Source organism: Podarcis liolepis (assembly GCF_965112155.1).
Source record: "Podarcis liolepis genome assembly, chromosome: Z".
NCBI classification, from domain to species: Eukaryota; Metazoa; Chordata; class Lepidosauria; order Squamata; family Lacertidae; genus Podarcis; species Podarcis liolepis.
The window spans coordinates 26,617,960-26,639,976 of NC_139570.1; the positions used below are offsets into that span (position 1 = coordinate 26,617,960).

The 22,017-nt window shown below is 43.2% G+C and overlaps 1 protein-coding gene and 1 long non-coding RNA gene across 8 annotated transcripts in view; one reads left to right on the plus strand and one right to left on the minus strand.

Annotated features, from left to right (window-relative positions):
* TRPC5 (transient receptor potential cation channel subfamily C member 5) overlaps positions 1-22,017 on the minus strand; it is a 174,930-nt gene that overhangs the window by 9,255 nt on the left and 143,658 nt on the right. For all 7 annotated transcript variants that reach the window (XM_083485028.1, XM_083485023.1, XM_083485026.1 and 4 more), the window contains 3 exons: positions 21,573-21,768; positions 5,555-5,761; positions 4,257-4,298 (listed from right to left, as the gene is read on the minus strand). In XM_083485028.1, the coding sequence (XP_083341154.1) occupies positions 4,257-4,298; positions 5,555-5,761; positions 21,573-21,768 (445 nt within the window). The remainder of the gene's footprint in view (positions 1-4,256; positions 4,299-5,554; positions 5,762-21,572; positions 21,769-22,017) is intronic.
* On the plus strand, positions 5,769-10,955 carry LOC310698415. Its single transcript, XR_014521515.1, has 2 exons — positions 5,769-9,183; positions 10,103-10,955. It is a non-coding gene; the product is annotated as an uncharacterized lncRNA (long non-coding RNA).

A 22,017-nucleotide genomic window follows, 5' to 3' on the forward strand; every position in this document is an offset into this window, starting at 1 on the left:
TGTCCAATTTTCAATTCTCTCTTTTTTTCTCTCTTAACAGCTGTGACTTTATAGCATTCATTGATTTTTCTTTTTCCCTTCTTTAGCTAAATAATAAAAATAAGTCACTAAGGCTAATAACAAACTGAAATCCTTTTTTTCTTCTTGGTTACCATATTAGAATGATGTCAACAGCATTTTTTCTTCTTCGTCTTCTTTTTGATATGAATGAATCATAATTTTCATTATTAAAAGGAGAGAGCTGCTACAAGTTGGATTCAAGCAGGAAGTCCTTTTTTGTCCTTCCCATCATCTTTTTTTCATCCCCCCCTTTTAATTTTAGGTAATTTTTTTCTACTAAGAGCACCACTTAGTTTAGTCTTGCTTCTTTCCTCTTTTTGTTGCTTCATATAAGCAAGTGAGTGTGCGTGAGTGCGTGTGTTTTGTAATTATTTCCCCCTTTCCCCCTTACTTTCTGCATTTTCTCCATTTCATTAATCTTATACCTTCCATTTTACCAATATTGATTCTGATTTTACATCTATTTCTTCCCTTTCAATAACCAACATGTATTGGGGATATCTTTGTTATTTATATATTATTATTTATAATTATTGTTTTAAGGCATAGTGTTTGTTTGGGAAACAGATTCTACATATAGTTAATATCTATTGAATTCTAGTTTAAACATATATGTTAAATTTTTATCCTTAAGATATATTAGATCCTATTTGAAATATTATTAGATCCTATATATTTCTAAATATGGATTAATTAGTTACGAGAACTGATTAATGGGCTGAATTAGGTGCAAATATGAAGGCTGTTAGTCTTAATGTGAAAGGTCTGCGAGAAACTAAGCAGCAGAATGTAGTCTTAGCATATTTCCAAAGGAAAGTGGAGTGATATGTTTGGCACCAGCTTGGCTGCAGGAGTTGCTGGAAGGAGCCAAACAAGGGGCCATTCAACCATCTTAGGGACTGCACTCTAGGTTTGTGTAGCGCTTACTCCTTAGTCGTTTCCTCTCCTGAAGATATCCCACAAGACAGTAGAGGTTTAAGATCAGAGTGTTCCTTCTTCTAGATGAGTTACCTTCCCAGATTGACTAGCTGTAAAGATTTTCTTGCCCATCCTTATCTCTTATCACATCTTACGGCAGTAGGTGTTGAACCTATAGCCTGTGCTCCAAATTAGGCCTTGCAGAAATCCTAACTTGGTCCATAAGCCCATTTTCCACAAACAACACCAATCTGCCTCACATATGATGTGATATGAGTTCGCGGATCAAGTAAAGACATGCCTAAAAAAGGTAAAGGACCCCTGACAGTTAAGTCCAGTCACAAACGACTCTGGGGTTGTGGCGCTCATCTCGCCTTACTGGCTGAGGAAGCAGACGTTTGTCCGCAGACAGTTCATCCGGGTCATGTGGCCGGCATGACTAAGCCACTTCTGGTGAAACCAGAGCAGCGCACGGAAATGCCGTTTACCTTTCCGCTGGAGCGGTACCTATTTATCTACTTGCACTTTGATGTGCTTTTGAACTGCTAGATTGGCAGGAGCTGGGACTGAGCAACGGGAGCTCACCTTGTCACGGGGATTTGAACCGCCGCCCTTCCAATCGGCAAGCCCAAGGCTCAGTGGTTTACACCTCAGCGCCACCCGCATCCCAGCAGTCAAGTAAAGACATGACTAGAAAGGAACAACTGGGAGCCTTAAAGTGCCCTTCCTTGGCAGGCAAGGCTTCCTGTCAGAACTGTTCGGTGGTCAGCTACATAAAGGCGTTCTTAACTGGGAACTCTGTAGTATGCCTGATTCCAGCCCAAAGTGGGGCTTGCTTTAAGTTGCTGACAGCAAGCCCTGCAGGGGTTGGTAGTAGTACAGTGGTCCCAGTCCATGCTCCAAATGGGGCTTGTTGTAATTGTCTATGAGCCATCGCCTGCTGATGTTCGTGAAGCCAGATGACTGCCAGATGAGCATCTGACTACCTGCCAAAATGGCCTGCAGATAGCTGCAAAAAGAGGACAAATTAGAAAGCTTTTGGGGTGCTTTTTGCCATATGTGAGTTGGAGTTCTGTTACAATAACCACTATCCCAGATGCTTTACGGAGAGGTTATTTGCAGGTTTCGTATTTGTAAAACTAATTGGTGCACAGCATGTTTTCATATTGTAGGATTATAAATAATGCACAAAATGTTAGTCAAAACTCTTTATTGTAGAAAGAGAGCACGTCTTATTTCAGTAAATCCTAATTTGTTGCCAAGTTTTGTTTGCATGTATTGTGTATGTTAAAATTCAGTAAGAGTATTTTTAATGAGTGGTCTGTAGGGAGTGGGAGAGCTCAAGATCCAGCTGCCACATCTCCCCACATATTTTTCAGCATTCAGGATTTCAAGTGTAAGGAGTTAAATACTGTGGCTAGGAACTTCAGGTTGTCCCTGAAGTCTCCAATTTGCCTGGCCCCCTCCACCTGGGTGAGAGTACCTTTGATAAAAAGCAAGACAGTGCATGCCGCTTGCAAGCCTCAGCCCTGTCAATTACAGCATAGATACTCTGGGTTGTGTGTGTCTTCCCTCCTACACTTCACCACCAATTAACCTCTGTTTCCAGGGCCCATCACCAGTGGCCATTCCTAGGTCTCAGTTTTGGGTCATGAAATCTTAGGGTCTGGGATGCACCTGACCTGGCAACCCTATTTAGGACCCAGAAGCAAGGGGCAAACTATTTCCCACACAACCTGTCACTATCCACTTCTCCCTATTCAAGCATTGCTTTTTGAATGCAAATAATGTAGGAAGTTGCCTTATATTGAGTCAGGCCATTGGTCACTAAGCTCTGGCAGTGGCTCTCCAGGGTTTCACATGGGGAGCCTTTCCCAGTCTGGAATGCTGCAGGTTGAATCTGGGGCCTTTGGGCTGCAAAGCAGATGCTCTAGCCACTGAGCTATAGCCTTTCCCCCAGATACAGTCCCATGAGTAACAGTAAAAACAGGCCAGGCCAGGATGGACATTTTGTTCCTCCTAGGTTGTTCCACAAGCAAAAGCTAGATTCCAACCTGTTGCAGCTACAGAGAAAGAGCCACATCTAAAAGTGTATCTGAGCTTCTGATATCTCAGTGGTTATTTTCAAAAAATCTAGCATAATGTGTTTGAGCTGATGGCATGGTAAATCCTTTAATCTTAGTAAATCTTTTAATTGGAAGAATTAGCGATGCCAAACAGGGTACAAATGCAATTTAGGTTTGCAAAAAAACTATGATGGAAAACGCTCAAGTCCTCAAGGCCTTGTTCTGTATGCTGAGGCTATATGGGGAACCCTTCAAGGACCACATACCAGTGGTGATCGGGGTCAGAGGCATGAGGACAGAGGGACTTAGGGAGAGTCCCAAGAACCAGGTAGAGAGGTCTGAAGGGCCACATCCAGCCCATGGGCCTGAGGTTCCCCATCCCTGCTCTAATAGCACGACTCTGGTACATTCAACAGGGTTTGTGCAGAAGGTGCACATGGAAGGTGGGGAAACTTGTTTGGACAGCTTTGCAGCTCCCAAGCAGTCTTGGAACTCTTGCTACTAATCTTGTCCTCCTGAGTCTTCGGCCTTGCTCTCAAACCAGATAAATCATTGCTATTCCTTTGTCTTGCAAGAGCACCTGGACCCTGCTCCTTCCTGGCCACTGAGTTGGCACCATTAGACTGCTATAATAAAAAAAAATACTTCTTTATTTATCAGTACATGCCTCTGCAGTTTGCATGATCACAGCCTGACGGCTTTTTGCAGTGTTTTGCCAATGCACATGGGTAAAGAGATGCAATGAACCAAGTGACCTGAAACCTGCTGCAAACTGCACATACTCAGTTCTACAGTCTAATTTTAGAAACACTAAGATTTTAATGCAAACGGAATCTCATCACACTTTTGCATTAACTCTCACGAACTAAGAATACTCCTTGTAGTTGTAACCAGATGCTAAAAGAAAGTATAACAGAAAGTCGTAACCTGGATCCAAACAATGAGGGAACTCATTCTGCCTACCCATGGGAGCTTTGGATATATATATATATATTTTGCAGGACCCCACTATGTGACAAACCCCTACTGGAACAGAGAAATGCTTCCAAAGCAGTTGATGATATGGGGTTTAAATAGGGGGAGGGGAAAATTCTTAAAAATCTGCAGGCCACACCCAAAGTTATTGCAAAGCATAAAGAAACTATTTGGCTCTAAGCTCATTGCAGAGCAAGGAAATGCAAATAAACTGCTTCATCAAAGAATGTATTTTACCTGATAGTGCTGATTCTGAATCAAGTTGTCAGCATGACGTTCCTGAAATGAAAGAGGCACATATATATTAAACAGGTGACCATCATATTTTCAACTTTTTTGTTGTAAGCAAATTGTTAAAAAGAGCCCCACTTGATGAGAACTAGTTAGCTAGTTGCTGATGGAAGTCCAGGGTACAGGTAAAGGTAAAGGTGAGGCACAACTATTGGTCCACTTACCTCAGTCTGGTCTACAATAGCACTCCAGGGTTTCAGACAGGGGATTAAACCTGGGATCTTCTGCATGTGAGGCAGATGTCCTCCTACCCACTATGCTACAGCTCTTCTTCAAAAGTCAGGTCCTCCCACAACAGGGCTGGGTGTGTGTGTGTATACAGCCTCTGAATCTGACCCCCCTTTTGAAGCCAATGAAGCCAGTGGTCACATCATATGTAGCTAGTTGGCTGGCTGAACTCTAGACTGCTCACTAATGGTTCCTCCTAATTCTGGGAAAAGGTGACAGGTGGAGTGCCACAACAGGGTCCGTGTCCTGGGCCCATTGTTGGTCAACATCTTTATAAACCACTTGGAAGAAGGAACTGAGGGGATGTTCATCCAGTTTGTAGATTACACCAAACTGGAAGGGGCAGCTAATGCTGCAGAAGAAAGAATCAGAATTCAAAATGACCTTAACAGATTGGAGAACTGGGTGCAATCTAACAAAATGAGGGCTTATCTGCTTACCTTTTGCCCTTCTCTTTCCAGGCACAGGTCACATGCAAAAACCCACTCTTTACCACTGAATCAGAGCAAGTGATTGTTGCACTTCAGCTTTAAAGAGCGGGGTTTTGTGGGGCAAGATCTGGGGCAAAAAAAAAAGAGCGCTCGGACACAAAGCTTTAAAGTGTGGACCTCTGCAAAAGTTAGGTTTGGAAAAGCCCTGAGTGGGGATTTGAACCCTGGTCTCCCAGGTCCTAGTTTAACACCCTAACCACTAAACCTCACTGCATTTTGTATGTTATGTACACTAATATATGCATTTTTATGCACACATTACCCTAATGACTGCATTACTGTACACATCACTGAGCTGGAGAACTGTCTTTCAAAATTTGAAGAATTGCAGATTTCAGATACCAGCTGTGTTTCAGTTCTCATATTGTTTCGTAAACTGCTTCTTAGGGAGATACACCTTTAAATGCAAACTGAATAAAATTTCTTCCCCTTCCCTACTTACAACATTATACTGCCATTCAAAAGCAGAGAACCAACTCACAAAGCAGAGTTTCCTGAGAGTGACTGCAGGGACTGTCTCCTTACCGTGAATGTCTTCAGGTTTTCATGCTTTTTCTGATCATTCTCTGGGTCCTGAAACGGGCAGAGTTGGTTGTGGATCCACTTGCAAAGATACCAGAAGGACTTGGGGCTGGGGATGATGTTAAAAGGAGGTGGCAGAGTGCCACCTTCATCAAAGTAACTCATCCAGAGCTTGGTGCGTGCAAACTTCCATTCAATATCTGCGTGGTCCTGGGTGTGGAGAAAAAGTCAAGAAAACAATAGCAGCAAAGTTGTTATCAGCTTTTGGTGACAGCGAATTGCCCACACCCTAAGCTACTGTATGGGACGTGGATGGCGCTGTGGGTTAAACCACAGAGCCTAGGACTTGCCGATCAGAAGGTTGGCGGTTCAAATCCCTGCGACGGGGTGAGCTCCCGTTGCTCGGTCCCTGCTCCTGCCCACCTAGCAATTCAAAAGCACATCAAAGTGCAAGTAGATAAATAGGTACCGCTCCGGCGGGAAGGTAAACAGCGTTTCCGTGCGCTGCTCTGGTTTGCCAGAAGCAGCTTAGTCATGCTGGCCACATGACCTGGAAGCTGTACGCCGGCTCCCTCGGCCAATAAAGCAAGATGAGTGCCGTAACCCCAGAGTTGGTCACGACTGGACCTAATGGTCAGGGGTCCCTTTACCTTTAAGCTACTGTACAACAACCTCTCTGGCTGAATATTAAGAATGGCCCTGGAGGTTATGCTTGTATATGACATAATGAAAGCCACAACCTTCCCAACCTTGTGCCCTCCAGATGTTGTTGGAATACAACTCCCACCATCCTTGACTATTGGCCAGGGTGATGGAGCTGATGGGAGTTGGAATCCACAACATATGGAAATTTCTGAAATTCTCCTCAACCCACTATCTCCCCCTGACTGCCGAGTTCCAGATTACCTAGCCTTATTTCCTTTTTTAAAAAATCTATTTTTATTGATAACTCGTTGAAAGATATACCAAAGTTCATACCGAAAATAAATGGTTTTAAAATTTAATCTAAAAAGGAATGGAAGCAAAGAGGAAGGGAAAGGGAGAAAGGAAAAGAAAGGAGAGAGAGAAAAAAATAAAAAAAGATAAAAGACTTCTGGTTCTCTGTCCTGAAGCTAAACATAGTATTCACTCATTAACATCCAACAATTCTATTTTCTATAAGCCAATATTTTTTCAGTCTTCAGATCCAGTTATTACAAATTCATTTTCTCTGTCCTGCAAAAAGTCCATAAGAAGCTTCCAATCCTTAATAAATGACAATAATGGTTTTTCTCTACTTAAAAGTGTTAATTTTGCCATCCTATAATTTTATCAGCCATTCCTCCATAGTTTGTAAGGCGGTATCTTTCCATCTTTGGGCATATAACAGTCTTGTTGCTGTGAACATATATTGAAATAATCTCTCATAGTCCTTTTCCAGTTGTGTATCCATTAACCCTAAAAGAAAAAGTTCTGGCTTCAACTGAATATTAACCTTTAAAACCTGCTGTATCAATGTATGTGTTTGTATCCAATGTTTTGTAGCCTTTTTATACATCCACCAAGCATGGTAAAATGTTCCTTCATGTTCTTGGCATTTCCAGCAAACATTTGAAACATCTTTATACATTCTAAATAATTTCTCAGGAGCTAAGTACCAATGATAACAACATTTTATAAAACTTCTCTTTATGATCATAACATAATGTAAATTTTAACCCCTTAGTCCACATATGTTCCAACTGTTCCTTTTTTGCCCATTTAATCATGTACCCATTAACCCTTTTTCTTCTGATTCAAATTTCAACAAAAGTTTATACAGTTTTGCAAGAACGTGTTTTGAAGTGAAACAAATACATTTAGGGTTGTTGTTTTTTGTAAATTACCAGTTTGCTGCAGTTTTATGTTCTTTCATTTCTTCAGTTTTTACTTCCCTCTATTACTGATGCACATGTTAATACTGATAAAACACTGCAAAAAAGCAATATTGAGGTGACAGTACAGATGGTTATACAATGATTAGTTTTTTGCAGTGTTCTTCTAATGTGTGTGGGTAAACACTACATGCAAAACATCTTGAAGCATTTGTACAGACACTGTGTACATACATACATATAATGTTGCAGTGTTGCATGTGTGCCCAACCCTTTCATTTGCATTATCCTTCCACTAGGAGTGGTAAATTGTGTGGTGTAGATGGTTCTCATGACAGCTTCCACAGCATGGGAGAATGGGAGAATACAACTCCCTCCTAAGACAGAAATAAACTTCTGAACAATGCTGAATTATGGCTGTTAATTGTCGATTACCTGCCCTTCCCTAAGGCCCCAGGGCATGTTGCCACATTAAACATTGTTGTTACAGTGAGATGTACCCTATCCTCTTAAATGCATTGTATGTCATATATCAGCCGTTAGTGATTTGCAGTGCTCCCAGTCATTGTAAGCAATCCCTGGACTAATTTCATGCAGGTGGGAAAGGAGGTGACAGAGAAAGAGTGGGAGAAGGGCTAGCAGAGAGAGAGAGGAGAAGGAGCCCACACATGGCTGGCTCCTGCCCCACTTGCTTTCAAGTCTTGGCACCAACAGATGGCCCCCAAGGGACTGTGGTTATCAATAGGGGGAAAAGTTATCCCATCCCTTCCATAGTTCATGTGTTTATTTAGCATTCAAACATGGGCAAATACATGCTGACTTCCTTCTGTAAAGGTTGCTCAGTTTCCTGATTTTAAAAGAACAACAACCATTGAACCTACTGTACATATTCTGCACTATGGGCTTGTTTCCGTGGTGATCTTATCATCATCCCAAGGTTTGATTCTAGAGCCCTTTCTCCAAGCTCCTGCAGACCACATCCCCACTCTGTCCCATGACCATCATCACACTTCTTCCTAGCTGTCACTTAGATATTTTTATCTTAGTTCTTTCAGTCATAAACAATGGACAGTGTTAGTCAGTCTGTTACATTTTTTAAAAAAAACACACACCATGCGCACACAAAATGCTAATTTCTCCTCTGTTTTCCTTCATAGTGAATAAATGACGGCAGAATTCACAAGACATCCTTTAGCAAATCCCCGACTCTTAATGCTGTCTTCTCTATTTGTAGTGGAATTTCCCCCATACTCTTGCTTTTGAAACTGTAGGTTTATCCCCTCAAAAGAATAAAGTTCATAAGAGCCAACTTGGATTGGATTTCCAAGTGTGCAAAATGTCAAACCAGCTACTCTGATTGTCCCTGATGCTTTCAACACCTGTCTCATGATTTGTCCTTGAAGGCCAACCTAGAAAGGATGCTGGAGACCTACAGTTCATCTCACATGATTTGTCTTAATGGTTTCTTACTTGTTCAAATGCCATTGTCAAGAGGCAGGGGGCTAGAAATCTGCAGTGGCTGTAAGGAGGGGGAATACTTAAGCCTTTCTCTGCAGGTGATTTCTCCTTCTCAAAAAGGCCTCTCAAGATGTTTTGTTTTTTCCCCTTTCAGGGGAAAAGATATTGAGTCGAAGTATCTTTTCTGCCTGCGGGTAGATAAAGATTATTTGCAAATTTGTACTGGCAGTGGCTCTCCAAAGCCTGAGGCAGTGTCATGAGCCCTGTGGAGATATCATGGAAGGAATAGTCAGATCCTGAGACAGAGTGGGAGGAGATCAGGTAGTTGCAACTGGACATCCCCTGGAGGGTCTAAGTAGGTGAGCAGAGAGGCATCCCTCCCTTGTGTTATTGGACACCTCTTGTCAGGTACCTCCTAAGGAGTCTCCACCTTCTGGGAAGGCACCTGAGAGTAAATTAGATTCTGAGTCAGCACTGACTCCACCTCCATCTCCAAGGACAGTGCTGGTATGAACAAATCTCACAGGCCCAACCCACTTACAGGGATGTCCATTTGCTTGCCCAATCCCAAGACAACTGTCATGCTAAAGCTTGTGCCCACCCACTTCTTCAAATAAAAGAGACAGGAGCATACCGCTTATTGGAACAAGATCTCATCTTGTGCTTAGCCATGCAATTCACCTGCTGTGCCTTTTACTTTGCCTATATACTTTGCCTATATACTCAGATATACATATTACTCAGCTATACATATTAAAGATAGGGGCTGAAACAGGAAGTCAAGTTTAAGTTCTCTAGCAGTGAAGACCAGATTAGGCAGGGGTCTTTTTCTGAGTACCTGAGACACTCCGGGCTTTTGGATGGATCTTAATGTGCACCACCATTGTACCTTGAGCCTTTGCCATGAGATGGGAGTCACAGGACCACCTCAGTCACAGGTTAGCTCCAAAGGAGACTAAAGCCTATGCAAAGAATTCCATGGGGGAATATTTGTATGTATAGATGTTCTTAGTTCCCAAAAATTAAGCCAGGTGCTACCTGAAAGTATTATTAGCACATGCATCCCCATTCTTGCACACGACAATGGCAACGGTAATGATTCGGTTGATAAATAAATGCATATTTTGCTTTGGAGGGGGTTGTAGGTTGTTGACTGGGAAGGGGTGGTAGGGATGTAGAAGCAATCATTTCCCATTCTGTCCTGTATTGATTGCATGCAGCACTGTTTCCATTCTTCCAGTTTGACTTCTGCTAAAATCTACATTATTCATCTCACGGTCTGCTGCAATGAAATTATGGAGCATATGGAATTCATTATACAAATTATGTATACTCCACCCCATTCATTTTAATGCAGAGGAAATGCAATGCAAAAGGAGAAAAGACATAATCAATCCTGTATTGTTTGTGGACTGAAAGCAAAAACAACAGCAAATATTAATTTTATTCACTGAATTGATTCCCATTCCTGACAATTTCTGCTCCCATTTCTGTTTTCACGGAATTGTCCAACATTCCAAAATGTGGCACCCTCAAAATAAGAAAGGAGGGATGTTTGATATCTGAATTTTAGTTTGTAAAAATAACAGAAAGATCAGTGCTTCCCATTTTGTAAGGTTTTCGAATGTTTTGTAAATGTATTGTCCACATGTTGTATTTTGTAGCCTTTCCAGTTCTCTTGGGCTTTAGTTCCCCAACTTCTTGTCTATATGCACTCTGTAGTTGAATATTAAGGTTATGAAAAGCATGGAAAGCAAAACAAGCCTCCCCAAACCCCACTAGAGATGGAGGAAAATATGTATCAATTCAAATTTTAATATGAACCCAACAAATTTGCACTTCCTGAACCAATATGAAGAGCAAAACACAGCTATTGTTTGAAATTAGCACTTCCCTGAATTTTGCTATGCAGTCTACTATTGGAAAAAATGTGGACACAAATGTAGTAAGGGGAAATGGATTGATTAGTGAAAGTAACATGCAAAAACGGATTCTATTATGGCTTGCAAAAATGTGTATGCTGTATTAGTAGTTGTATGAAAGTGTGTGAAAAGTTTTTCTTGAGAGAAATGTAATTAAAATGCATACAAATATTTGAGTATCTTTTTTTAAAAGGCAAACTATTATGTGAATGCATTGAACTGAATGGAACCTAAGACTTTAAAAATGAAAACCTGAGAGAAGTCAAAATAGACAGATTTGTCCATATGCAGCCAACAGTCCCGTGAAATGAAACAACGACAGCTAATGAGGACCTCTGGTAGAAGGAATGTGCGTAGAATAGAGCGGGATTTTAAAAAAATCTCTTCTATTAAATTGCCTGATAGGAGAAGCCTGGAGTGGCTCTTTGATTTGTCCGAATTCAGTTCAAAAGTGTTCTGCTTTGATTGCAATATCCAGATAAATCAGAGCACTGTGAAGGTCACAGGTCAAAAAAAGCGGTGCTTTGAAAGCACCAGCAGGGAATTTCATATGAGAAATAGATTAGCTGAATACATCTTCTCTATATCACTGTCCCTTCTCTGTCAGATAAGACTGTCCATTCATTATAGCAAATTCCTGATAGTGGTTGCCCATAGGACCATCGAGGCTCAGAACTTGACCGGATCTTTCATGGGCTTTGCCCTCAGTGTCTCCAGAGAAACAATTTAAATCCAAAAGGTGGAAGGCAAAAGGCCTATTTCCATCCTTCTTTCCCCAGTCTATGTTTCAAGGGAGTAGTGGCCTCCAGGTATTTGTAGTGCAACTCCCATCACCCCTGCCCATTGGCCATGCTAGCTGGGGCTGGTGAGCAAGCAATCACATATGGGGAGTGGCTAATCTATCCTCTTTTCTAGCATCTTCCAGGATCTTTCTCCTTTCCATGGGAGAAAGAGATTGAGAAGCAGACACTGATAACTACATGTTGAAAATGCATGAGAGTTAAGGCAATTATCCTGCACTGAAGAGATCATGCCCTTACTCTGGAGGGCTCATCCAGACTTCCTTTTGTGCCGTGTTTTTAGGCGCATGCCCACCCTTTAAAGGGCCATGTTTGAGCACTTCCCTGTGGTTTTCTTCAAAAACCCACTTTTTACCACTGAATCAGAGCAAAGGGCAATCTGTTGAAAACAGGAATTTCTGTTTGTTCCGATTCAGCATTAAAGAGTGGGTTTTCAAGGGGAAAGTGCTGGGACAAAAAAAGTGTGGAGGCCAGCAGTGCTTCTGAATGGAGGAAGCAGTGCTTGGTGGAAACCACAGGAAGGGAGAGTTCTCTTGTGTTCAGGTCCTGCTTGTGGCTTCCCATAGACATTTGTTTGGCCACTGTGAGAGCAGGATGCTGGACTAGATGGACCACTGGCCTGATCCAGCAGGCTCTTCTTATGAGTCTTATTGCAAACTGCCAGGTCTTTTGTTTTCCTGAACATTGTGGTCATCAGCTACTCAGTAGCCAGACCAAATTTTTGTAAGTGCCATTACCTCCCGAGCACCTTGATTACTGCAACCCTGATGAGCATCATGAATAATAGCTAGTGTAGAGTAACGCCGCTTGTCGATTGTATTTTTAGCATTTCTTTTAAGCATTTGGCCACTTTCCCAGGCGAATCTCTTTAATTATATAGATCTGATTTTCAGGGTTAGGAGAGAAGGAAGGAAAGGTTGTGAAGGAAAATGCAAGCATGAAGGAGGGGCTGGCTTGCCTTCTATATCTTATTTTGCTTAATTAATTCAGCTGCAAGAGAGAACGTTAATTTTGCTTGTCAGGTCTGACTTGAGGATGAGAGGATGCTCTAGGCTGCTGTCTCTGCTGCTTCCTCTGGCTACGTTGGCTTCCACCGTGTCATTAAAGGGGCCTCTTGGGATGCCATTTTGCCTGTCACTTGGCATATAAACTATGCAAGCAGGTTGGGCCCATCTTACACAGGCGGGGAGGAAAGCACCCTTAATATCTGTGAGAGGAAATTTATTGCTACAATCACAAATGGCAGAAGAAGAGCTATCAGTGAGTTTCCATTAGGGGGAGAAGAGTCCCTCTATTTCATTTGCTTCTTGTTCAGCAACACGTCCTGTGTTCTACTCTTCCACAATTTCAGCTTAACCTGGAGAATTTTCAACCTTAATTCTGGGAATGAGGCATGTGTAAGGATGAGCACATCTTGGTCAATACTGGTTCCTGTAATGAGTATAACAATCACATTCATTAGTCATTTATGGTATAAATGAAGGAATGTGTGTAGGCCTGTTTTTAGGCTGAAGAACACCACTCTAAAATGGAGTCTCATTAAGACTTGTGGGCAAGTGAAGTGGGGAAGAAGTGCTGAGTTCTTGAGACTTGACGTATGAACAGGCTGATAACAAAGGACGGGTGTTGAGCAAGATTGACTAATGATGATGTGATGAACTCTGGAACGTGATGAACAACTATGACAAGGAACAGATGGTGGTGAATCACCGGAGCTGGAATGTCTGATTGAAAGTCTATAAAGAAGAGACTTTCCAGTGGAAAGGTGTGCCATGTTCCCAGCGCTGCAATGCCTGCCACCCGTCCTCTTGTCATGGCCTGATCAGCTACTGGTGTAGAGTTGGTGAGTATGACTAAGAATGTGTGTGTGTGTGTGCTAGGGACTGCGATTTTAATGTATACAATAAAAATGTTTTGCTGAGTCTCTCTGAGTCTAATTTTCCTTTCTCCTAAAGAACCAGCTAAAAATGGATCAAAAGAGCCTCTTATTTGTAACATTTCTCTCAGTTCTTCATTGTTCCAGATTTAAGTTTTGTTTTCCACATTTCCACAGCAGTTGGCAATTAAAAAGAAGTCATCATAAAAATTCATCAGCATTTTAGGGTGAACGTCTCTGACTATCTTTTCTTGTTCTTCATCTTTTCCCCCCAATAGTGGGTCCAACTGTCAAGAATGTGGTTTCTGCTCATGCTGTAGAGGGAAGTGAGGGCCAGATGGGGCTTGCTAACCTGGGAAGGTAACTCATCTAGGAGAAGGAAAACTCTGATCCTTAACCTCTGATGCCTTGTTAAAAGGCTATGGAGCACATTGCTAAAGCATTGGAGACTGATGCTATTTTCTGGTAGGATTCAGTTGTGTACTGACAAATTCAGGTTGCACAATTAACATTTAGAGCTCTTGCACAACAAACCCCGCTTCTCCCTAAAAACTGGACTTTTGCAAGAGGGGAAGTGGAAGGGGAAAAGTACTGGAAAACAGCATTGTAAAACTTCTCTGCAAATCCCAAGAGGAGTGCCATTAGCTGTCTCCCATGTTACAGAGGCCTGACTGCGCTCAACTTAGAAGTTGGGCACTTAGTGTCACTGGTTCCACACGGTTGAATGCTCTCTTCCAGCAGAGATGCCGCAAGCAGCAACACCTGGGAGGCACCTTCTATGTGCCAGTGATGGACTCTTGGCACTCAACTTCACCTGCCCCCTCCCCTTTCCCAGAGCAGGTGACAGCTGTTGCTCTTCTTCACCACCACTTGCTCTTCTGCTTGTTTGCCCACCACTTTGCTGGGGAACTGAACAGGCAGCAAAAATAGTAAAGGGTGCTATGCATGTATGTTCAGTCACTGACATTGCCAGGTTGGGTTTCAAATGTCTCATCTCTGAGACCTTGGAAAGCCACTGCAAACCAGTGTAGACCAGCCTTTCCTGGCCTGAGGGCACCAAGTTGGGGGAGCCTGGGGGAGGCAATATTGAGCTAGAAGCATCAATGATTTGACTCAGTATAAAAGTAACTTTCTATGCTCTTGTTCTCAAAGTGAGGAGGTGGCAATGCTGTGGTGTGTGCATGTTGGGGTTGGACGGGGACGGGGGAATGAGGTTAGGGACCTAATGTAGGCTTCTTGCTTGTGGTGCTTCATAACCTGGAAACAAGGCCAAATATTAATAAAATACAATTGGCCACTTCTGATAAAAGAGTTGGAGAGAGGCAGAGAGAGAACTCATATTTGCTTATCCCTGTGGGGCTTAAGCAAAACACAAGTGTATAAAGTCAGAATGCATCCCTTGGATGCATTTGGATGCTCAGCAAACAGCCCATGAATATTAAAAGCTCTGTTCAAGTCCACAGGTGAGATATAGTTAGGCTAAAGACAGGAAAAGGAAAAAGAAAGGAAAGGAAAGGAAAGAGACAGTTCATCATCACATGCATGACGTCCTCATGCTCCCAGGGAAACAATTAAGCCTCCTTAGACTCCAGTGAGGTATGCAGAGCCAGATTGCACAGGGAGACCTTTCCATTGCTCAGGATGCAGCTTGACATGTATTTGATGCCCCAGAGGAAATTCTGGAGGCAAATGCAGCACTCACACGTCAGAAGCATTGGCGAGTATGTGGGATATAATTATGAACCTGCTAACTATTTTTTAAAAATGGTGTGCCCCTTGGATAGTACCAGGAAGAATGAAGTGTGTGTGTGTTTCTTCAGGAGCACAAAGGGATCTAGAAGCCTCTGAACATGTCACACTTCTCTGGGCACGGATAATGAATAATACTCAACACTTGTATGGTGCTCTCAAGGGTCCATAGAAATTTGTTGCAGTGCTTATAACAACCGTGCAAGGAAGGTCAGTTTTGCTTTCCTCACTGTGGGTGTGTGGGTGTGGGTGTAGTCTGAGATAAAGAGAAAGCCTTGCCTAAGTACATGATAGAAACAGTGAGGGCCACTGACTTGGATGATTCTAAATGAGGTTTAGACAAAGTCAGGGAGGAGAAAGCTATTAACAGCTATTAGCCCCAATGGCTACATTCTACCTGTCAGATTTAGTATGCTTCTGAATATCAGTTGCTGGAAACCACATGGCCAAGGAGTGTTCTTGTGCTTGAATCCTGCTTGTGGGTTTCACACAGGCATCTGGTTTGTCACCACAGAACAGGATGCTGGACCAGAAGTGGTTTGATCCAGTAGGCTCTCCTTATGTCATTTTTGCCATTCAGAATCCATTTTTGTTGGTGTGTTATTAACCTCCATACTACAGGAATATAGTTTAAAAGTGCTTGAACATCTGCAAATATCAAAAATTTCACCAATACAAAATAGATATTGAAAGCAAAAAGAATGTATCACTGGACATGCCAACATCCCCTGCTCTAATGAGGCATTTTCAGTATCTATATGCATTTGACAGTGCCTTCCTGTACAGGTATACCTAAAACATAATTTTTAGCTGAAGCAGTCTCAGTCACAAATCTAAAGCAACGTTCCTTATAGTTTCTAAACAATTTTCCATTGTTTAGCATGTACAGCATATTTTAATTCCTTATCCCGCAACTCTCCAGTTCCTGCACACCCGCTTTACAAAGGGCCAAAAAAGTATTTATAAACAGCAGTCATGGATTTAGTTTTCTGGGAAGACTAAAAAATTCCCTCCAACAATTTAGGAGATGCCAAAGCGCTCAAAGCAGACAGTTCATAAATAGACACAAACACGTGTGGTAAACGAAAGCATTAACAAAGAAAAGGCAGCACGCTATGGAACTCACTCTTCCAGGAAACAGTGATGGCAACCAGTTAGGATGGCTTTAAAAGAGGATTGGGCAAATTCATAACCGCAGCAGCAATCTTCTACAATAGCCATCAGAGGCACTGGCCACTGAAACCAGTTCCTGGGAATCACAGGTGGGCAGAGTGCTGTTGTGTTTGTGGCCTGTTTATGGGCTTCTCATGGGCATCGGTGAGAGTAGGATGCTGGACTAAATGAGCCACTGCCTTGATCCAGCAGGCTCTTCCCAAATTTAGTCCCCATAGGTGCACTGCAGCAAATGTCATATTTGATGTCTTTGCCACTAAAGAAAGAAAATGCCCAACTGAATCCATTGCAGTTGGTAACACTGAAAGAAGTGCATTTTTATGAATGAGTATAGGCACACACTTAGAATTCTTGGAGTAACCAGGAGCGTAGAGAACCCTTTCCCATGTTGCCAAACCAGACATCAAGGAATAATGCCTTCAGTCTTGCGGAAGGCTTATCATTACGCGCACTGTTGCTGATGATGAGTAATAGATTCACTTGGCCATCCCTACCACATGGAGATAAATCCCACTGTCCTTTTAGACATCATGACAATTTTCATCTGTGTTCAAAATGCAAAGCTATTTCTGTCATGCCTTGAAAATATTGAGATGAGGAAACCCATCCTTGCAGAAAACACTGGACCTATCGACACTTACAATTCCTCCGCTCTTTCCAGGAACGGTCTGCTCTGTTTCTGAGGGTGATTTTGTTTTAGTTCTAGAGCTTTCCCTGTGAAAAACCACTTTTTAAAGCTCGATCAGAGCAAGTGGGAAACCACAGGAAACCTGAATTGACGTTTGTTCCAGTTGAGTTTTAAAGAGCAAGTTTTTGCAGAGTAAGCTCAGAGAAGGAAAAAAACCCCAAACAAACCACTCAGACACAGAGATTTTAAGTGTGCCCCTGTGCCTGGAAAGAGTAGGGCAAAAGCTATATGTGGGTAAGTCCACAGTGAGGAGATATCCTGATGCTGGGAATGCTACTACAGGACGTGATCTCAGCTGATTGACTAAGCCCCTCAGTATCAGTTTACACTGAAGCACGGCATAAGGCGGCATTTTGCTTTCTTAGCCGCTGATTTCTGTATTTGAATATTGACTGTATTTTGACTCTATGAGAAGGGAAGATAAATACAGGTTGGTGCAGTGAAATGCTCAATAATTACATTGCTTCAAGGTGCCCTGAAGGAAGCAGACGGCTACTGAAGTTTAAAATAGCCTTTGTCCAAAAAGGAGAGTGAGAGAAAAAATCTTGCAGTTCAGTAAGCTGCCTTTCCCCTTAAGCAATGCAGGGGTTATTATGGTTGCTTCTCTTATTGGGTCTTGTTCAGCTGCTCTGTGCCATCACTACAATGTGCAACCAGCAAACAGCCATTAGGTGAAAAGGTAGACAAAGATCTTAGAATGTGGAACTAGACAATGGCAAAACAGGGCAGGCTTTAAACAGGGAATAAGCTTTCAAGTTCTGTTTAAAGGGAAAATATGTGCACATATTGTTGATGGCATCTGTCTCAAAGAACAATGGAGTGCCCCTCTGGGGGTGAAGCCAAACTCCTGTGTTAGCAGCATCAAAGTGACCCTCTCAGTATGCAAGCCTGGGCAGTGTGTATGGAGGTCCTGGGTTGCCCAGACGACAAGACCCCCTACCCTCAGCTTCACTGGGTGTGGTCCAAAGAAAAGCAGAACAATATGTTTGGCAACAGCTTGGCCACAGGAGCTGCCAGGAGGTAGCATATAAGGTAGCATCCAACCATCTAAGGGACTCCAGATTTGTGTAGCATTTTGTCCTTAGCATTTCTTCTCTTTGGAAGATATCCTGCAAGGCAGCGGAGGTTTCAGATCAGGGTTTTCCTTCTTCTAGAGGGGCTACCTTTCCAGGTTCATGAGCTCCATCTGCCCCTCACTTCTCTCTACAGCACATGCAAAAACTGCTTTCTTGGCTGTTGTGCCCACTGTTGGTCTCGTTGGGCGCTCCTGCTAATAATGCACTCAGGTCAGGATTAGCTGATAATCTGCAGTACTCTGTTTGCCCATCATGAGGGTGGCACTGCAGAACAGGGAAGATCAAACCAAGTACTGGTAACTCCTTAAGTTTGCTAACTAGTGCAGGGACTGTGCCCCCAGTAAAATTGTACAGATACCACTCAGTCTACCCTGCCTTAAAGACACAGATGTGGACTGGTGCCTTTGCAGTTATCCCTTAAGTAGGGATAACATTCCATCATCACTCCACAAGGTCTAAAACCCACAGAGGCTTAATGTGTATGTTCTGTTTTATTCTAAAGAGCTTAAGATCTTTCTCCCAAGATTTAGCATCTCTTCAGGGTTGCCTATACATCAACGTCAGGGCTATAATGAATCAGAGCCAGGTTCTCTTTCCAGGTCACATGGAGGGAGAGAGGGAGAATTGTATTTCTTTTGCCTGTTCTTGAAGTCCTGCCAGATGCCCAAAGTCACCAAGAGTACAGAATGCCTTGCCCAGTTCTGCATTTAGGTATGCAAGCAAGCCGTCAGGCATTGAAATGAGGATGGTTTTAGGGAACAGCTCATCAGGTAGCTCTCTTGCAAGACTCATGTTCCTTCCTATTCTCTAGCTTGTGGAGGAAAATGAAGTCGAGCTTGCTATTCTGGAATTTCATTGGAAATTTCATAATATATAACTTTCAGCATGTAGAAAATGCATTATCACAATATCTTAGCAATATCCTTAAAATTACCATCCTATCATGGAGTTTTGTGTTGTTATCCCCATATTGCAGATGGAAGGCTGAGACTGAGGCTTTTGATTCTTTCTCTCTACCCAAGTGGCCACCAACATGATGCTCTCCAGATGTTGCAATTCAACTCCCGATCAGTCCCACCCAGTATTACCATTGGCTACCCTGCACTAGCAACCTCCAGGAAGCAACTTAGTAGGTATAGAACAGGGGTTGGCAATTTTTTTTTAGCCGCAGGCCAGCCCACTGTGCCTCAGACCATGTGGCAGGCTGGAGAAGCAGCACTGGGGGAGGGGGCTGGAAGAAGAGGTGAGGGGGGGCAAGTAGTCCTCCTCCCCATTACCCACCCCCAGCCACTGCACTTACCTTCCCTGGGGCTGCTGCCACCGCCACTGCTGTTTCTCGTGGGTAGGCAGAGCGAGCTCATCCGCTCCACTCTCTGGCCCACAGGAGCACCAGGGTGGCGACTGCCGTGGAGGAAAGACGAGTGGCGCGAAAGGGCTGGCTCTGGAGAGGGGCTGCTTAAAATGGCACTTAGCCAGCTCAGCCCAACCTCCTTCCTCCTCTAGGCAGGGCAGGGAGAAGCCAGGAGGAGGGAGGGAGGTGCTGCACATTGTGTGTTTGGGGGGGGGGGAATGGAATGGCATAGAAAAAGAAGGCGTAGCCCAAATGAACAGAATCCCCACACCAATCCCCGGACAGTCTGTGGGCTGGATCCTGAAGGCAACTGGGCCTGATCCGGCCCGCGGGCCTTAGTTTGCTGACCCCTAGTATAGAAACTCATAATAGGGAGAAGCCTGGCATAACATATCTGTGATAACGGATTGGAAGCAAGTCTCATTGTGTTAAGTTCAAACATATTCTATTCCTCTCTTAAGTACGAATGGTGGGCAAAAAACCCCCGAACCAGCACGTATCTTTGGGCTTGCAGTAGAAGCCCACATCACTGACTGGCTGACCTTCTGTGATGTCATCAAGAAACACCCTCAATCCCTGGAATTAAGCCAACTGCATGCAGCTATGATTGGCTTACCTTTTGTGATGTTACCAAGAAACACACACCCTTAATCCAATAAGAGGCACCAACTGCATGCTGCACTGTTTCACTGACCTTCTGTGATCTTACCAAGAAACAAACAAGACACTCTCAATCCCCAGAACAGAAGTCAATTGTAATCAGCACTGACTGGCAGAACTTCTGTGATGCCATGAAAAAAACACCTCTTCTCAATCCCTGATTTTGATTTCCCTTCTCCATTGTTAAATTAATATATTAATGAATGAACAGATAAACACATGAATATTCACGCAGTGCTGTGTGTGAAAGATAGATAGAGAGAACCAGTAGTCTGCCTGAAGCGTGGCAGACGGGTGCTAAGTGGGTGGTTGAGCAGCATTCAAATCACTGGTAGGCATTTGTAATTAATGATGCAAACCTCATCTCATACCAATGGCTGAGGTACCTACGGCAGCAAGCTCTCTTTTTCTAATGCATCTCTCTTTGTCCATTTTTAAGAAGTGTCAAACATAAGATTGTAGAATTGGAAGGGGCCCTGGGGGTCATCTAGTCCAACCCCCTGCAATGAACAGTGTCATCTGAGAACACAGCAAATGAGCTAGGAATTTCCAGCATATTCTATCTGCACATTTACATGCAAATACATGGCCCACCCATGCATGAGGCAACATGAGGCAACTGCCTCAGGTGACAGGATCCATAGGGGCAGCAGATCGAGCCTGCAAGGAAAGCATTGTCTGCTCCTGCTGCAACAAGAGCTGCGGCACACTCCTTGAAGGCTGGATGTGTCACCACCTCAGCAGCCCCCCACCCGATTCCACCTCTACAGTGGCCTCTCAGCGAATAGGAGGTGCTGCTGATTTTCTCCCACTGCAGGGAAGAAATGATGGGAGCTGCCCTTGGGGGTTTTCTGGGCTCTGTACTGGCCTGGCATTATTCAGAGTGCCCTGTGATGGCCTTTGATTCCCACTTCAACTGCCAAGTAAGGTTGATTTGACACCACCACCCCACGTTCCTGATGTAGATCTCCACTACACTCCTCCTTCTCTGGTGGTGCGGAGAGCACCATTTTGTGGTGTGTCTCAGGTACCAAAATGTCTTGGGCCAGCCCTGTATACATTTAATTATGAGGTCCTATTTGACTTCTTGCTTTTGGCCAGAGGATGGTGGGATCATAAGTCGTTCTCAGCTGCAGCTTGCAACAGCAATCCGTGTTACTCTTTGCTTCAGAAGTCAGGTGATTCTCAAGGGTCAATTGCTCAATGTTACAAAGGGATACAAGGGATATAAAGAATCCAGACTTTCTTGTTTCCCTAAGGGTGGTGGTGACTTTTCTGCCTCCAACCTGCAACTGAAATATCTTGGGTGCCAGGCAGAATCTCACTTTCCTGTCCCTCTTTCACACAGGCACACATATATACACAAAATGCATATTTCAAAGAAAATAAGAAAGAAAGTCCATCAGTTGACTTACTGCTATGAGCTGGTAGGAGTTATTCATCATTGCTATGAGCATATTTAACAAGACCACTAGGGAGATGACGTTGTACGTGCCAAACATGGTGGCCCCAACAAATTCTGTGAATTCATGCCTGGCTTTCACATTAGTGACGTAGAGGTTCAGCAGACCAAACACAGACCAAAAGAGTGACTGTAGAGTTTCAAAGAGCCTGCAAAAGAGGAGTGCAACATTTGTCATTGCTGGTTTTACATTTAAAGCCTTCATTTATTTAGTTTAAGTACAGAGAAAGGATCAAAGCTGTTGCCTTCGAGAATACTCCAGCTGTCTTAAAACAGGGACGGCAGAATCCAGGGCTCCCCAGATGTTGTTGAATGGCGACTCCTACATTCTCAATTTTGCATATAATTAATCAAACACACCTGACAAATTAATTTAAACACACCTGACAATCAGAGGT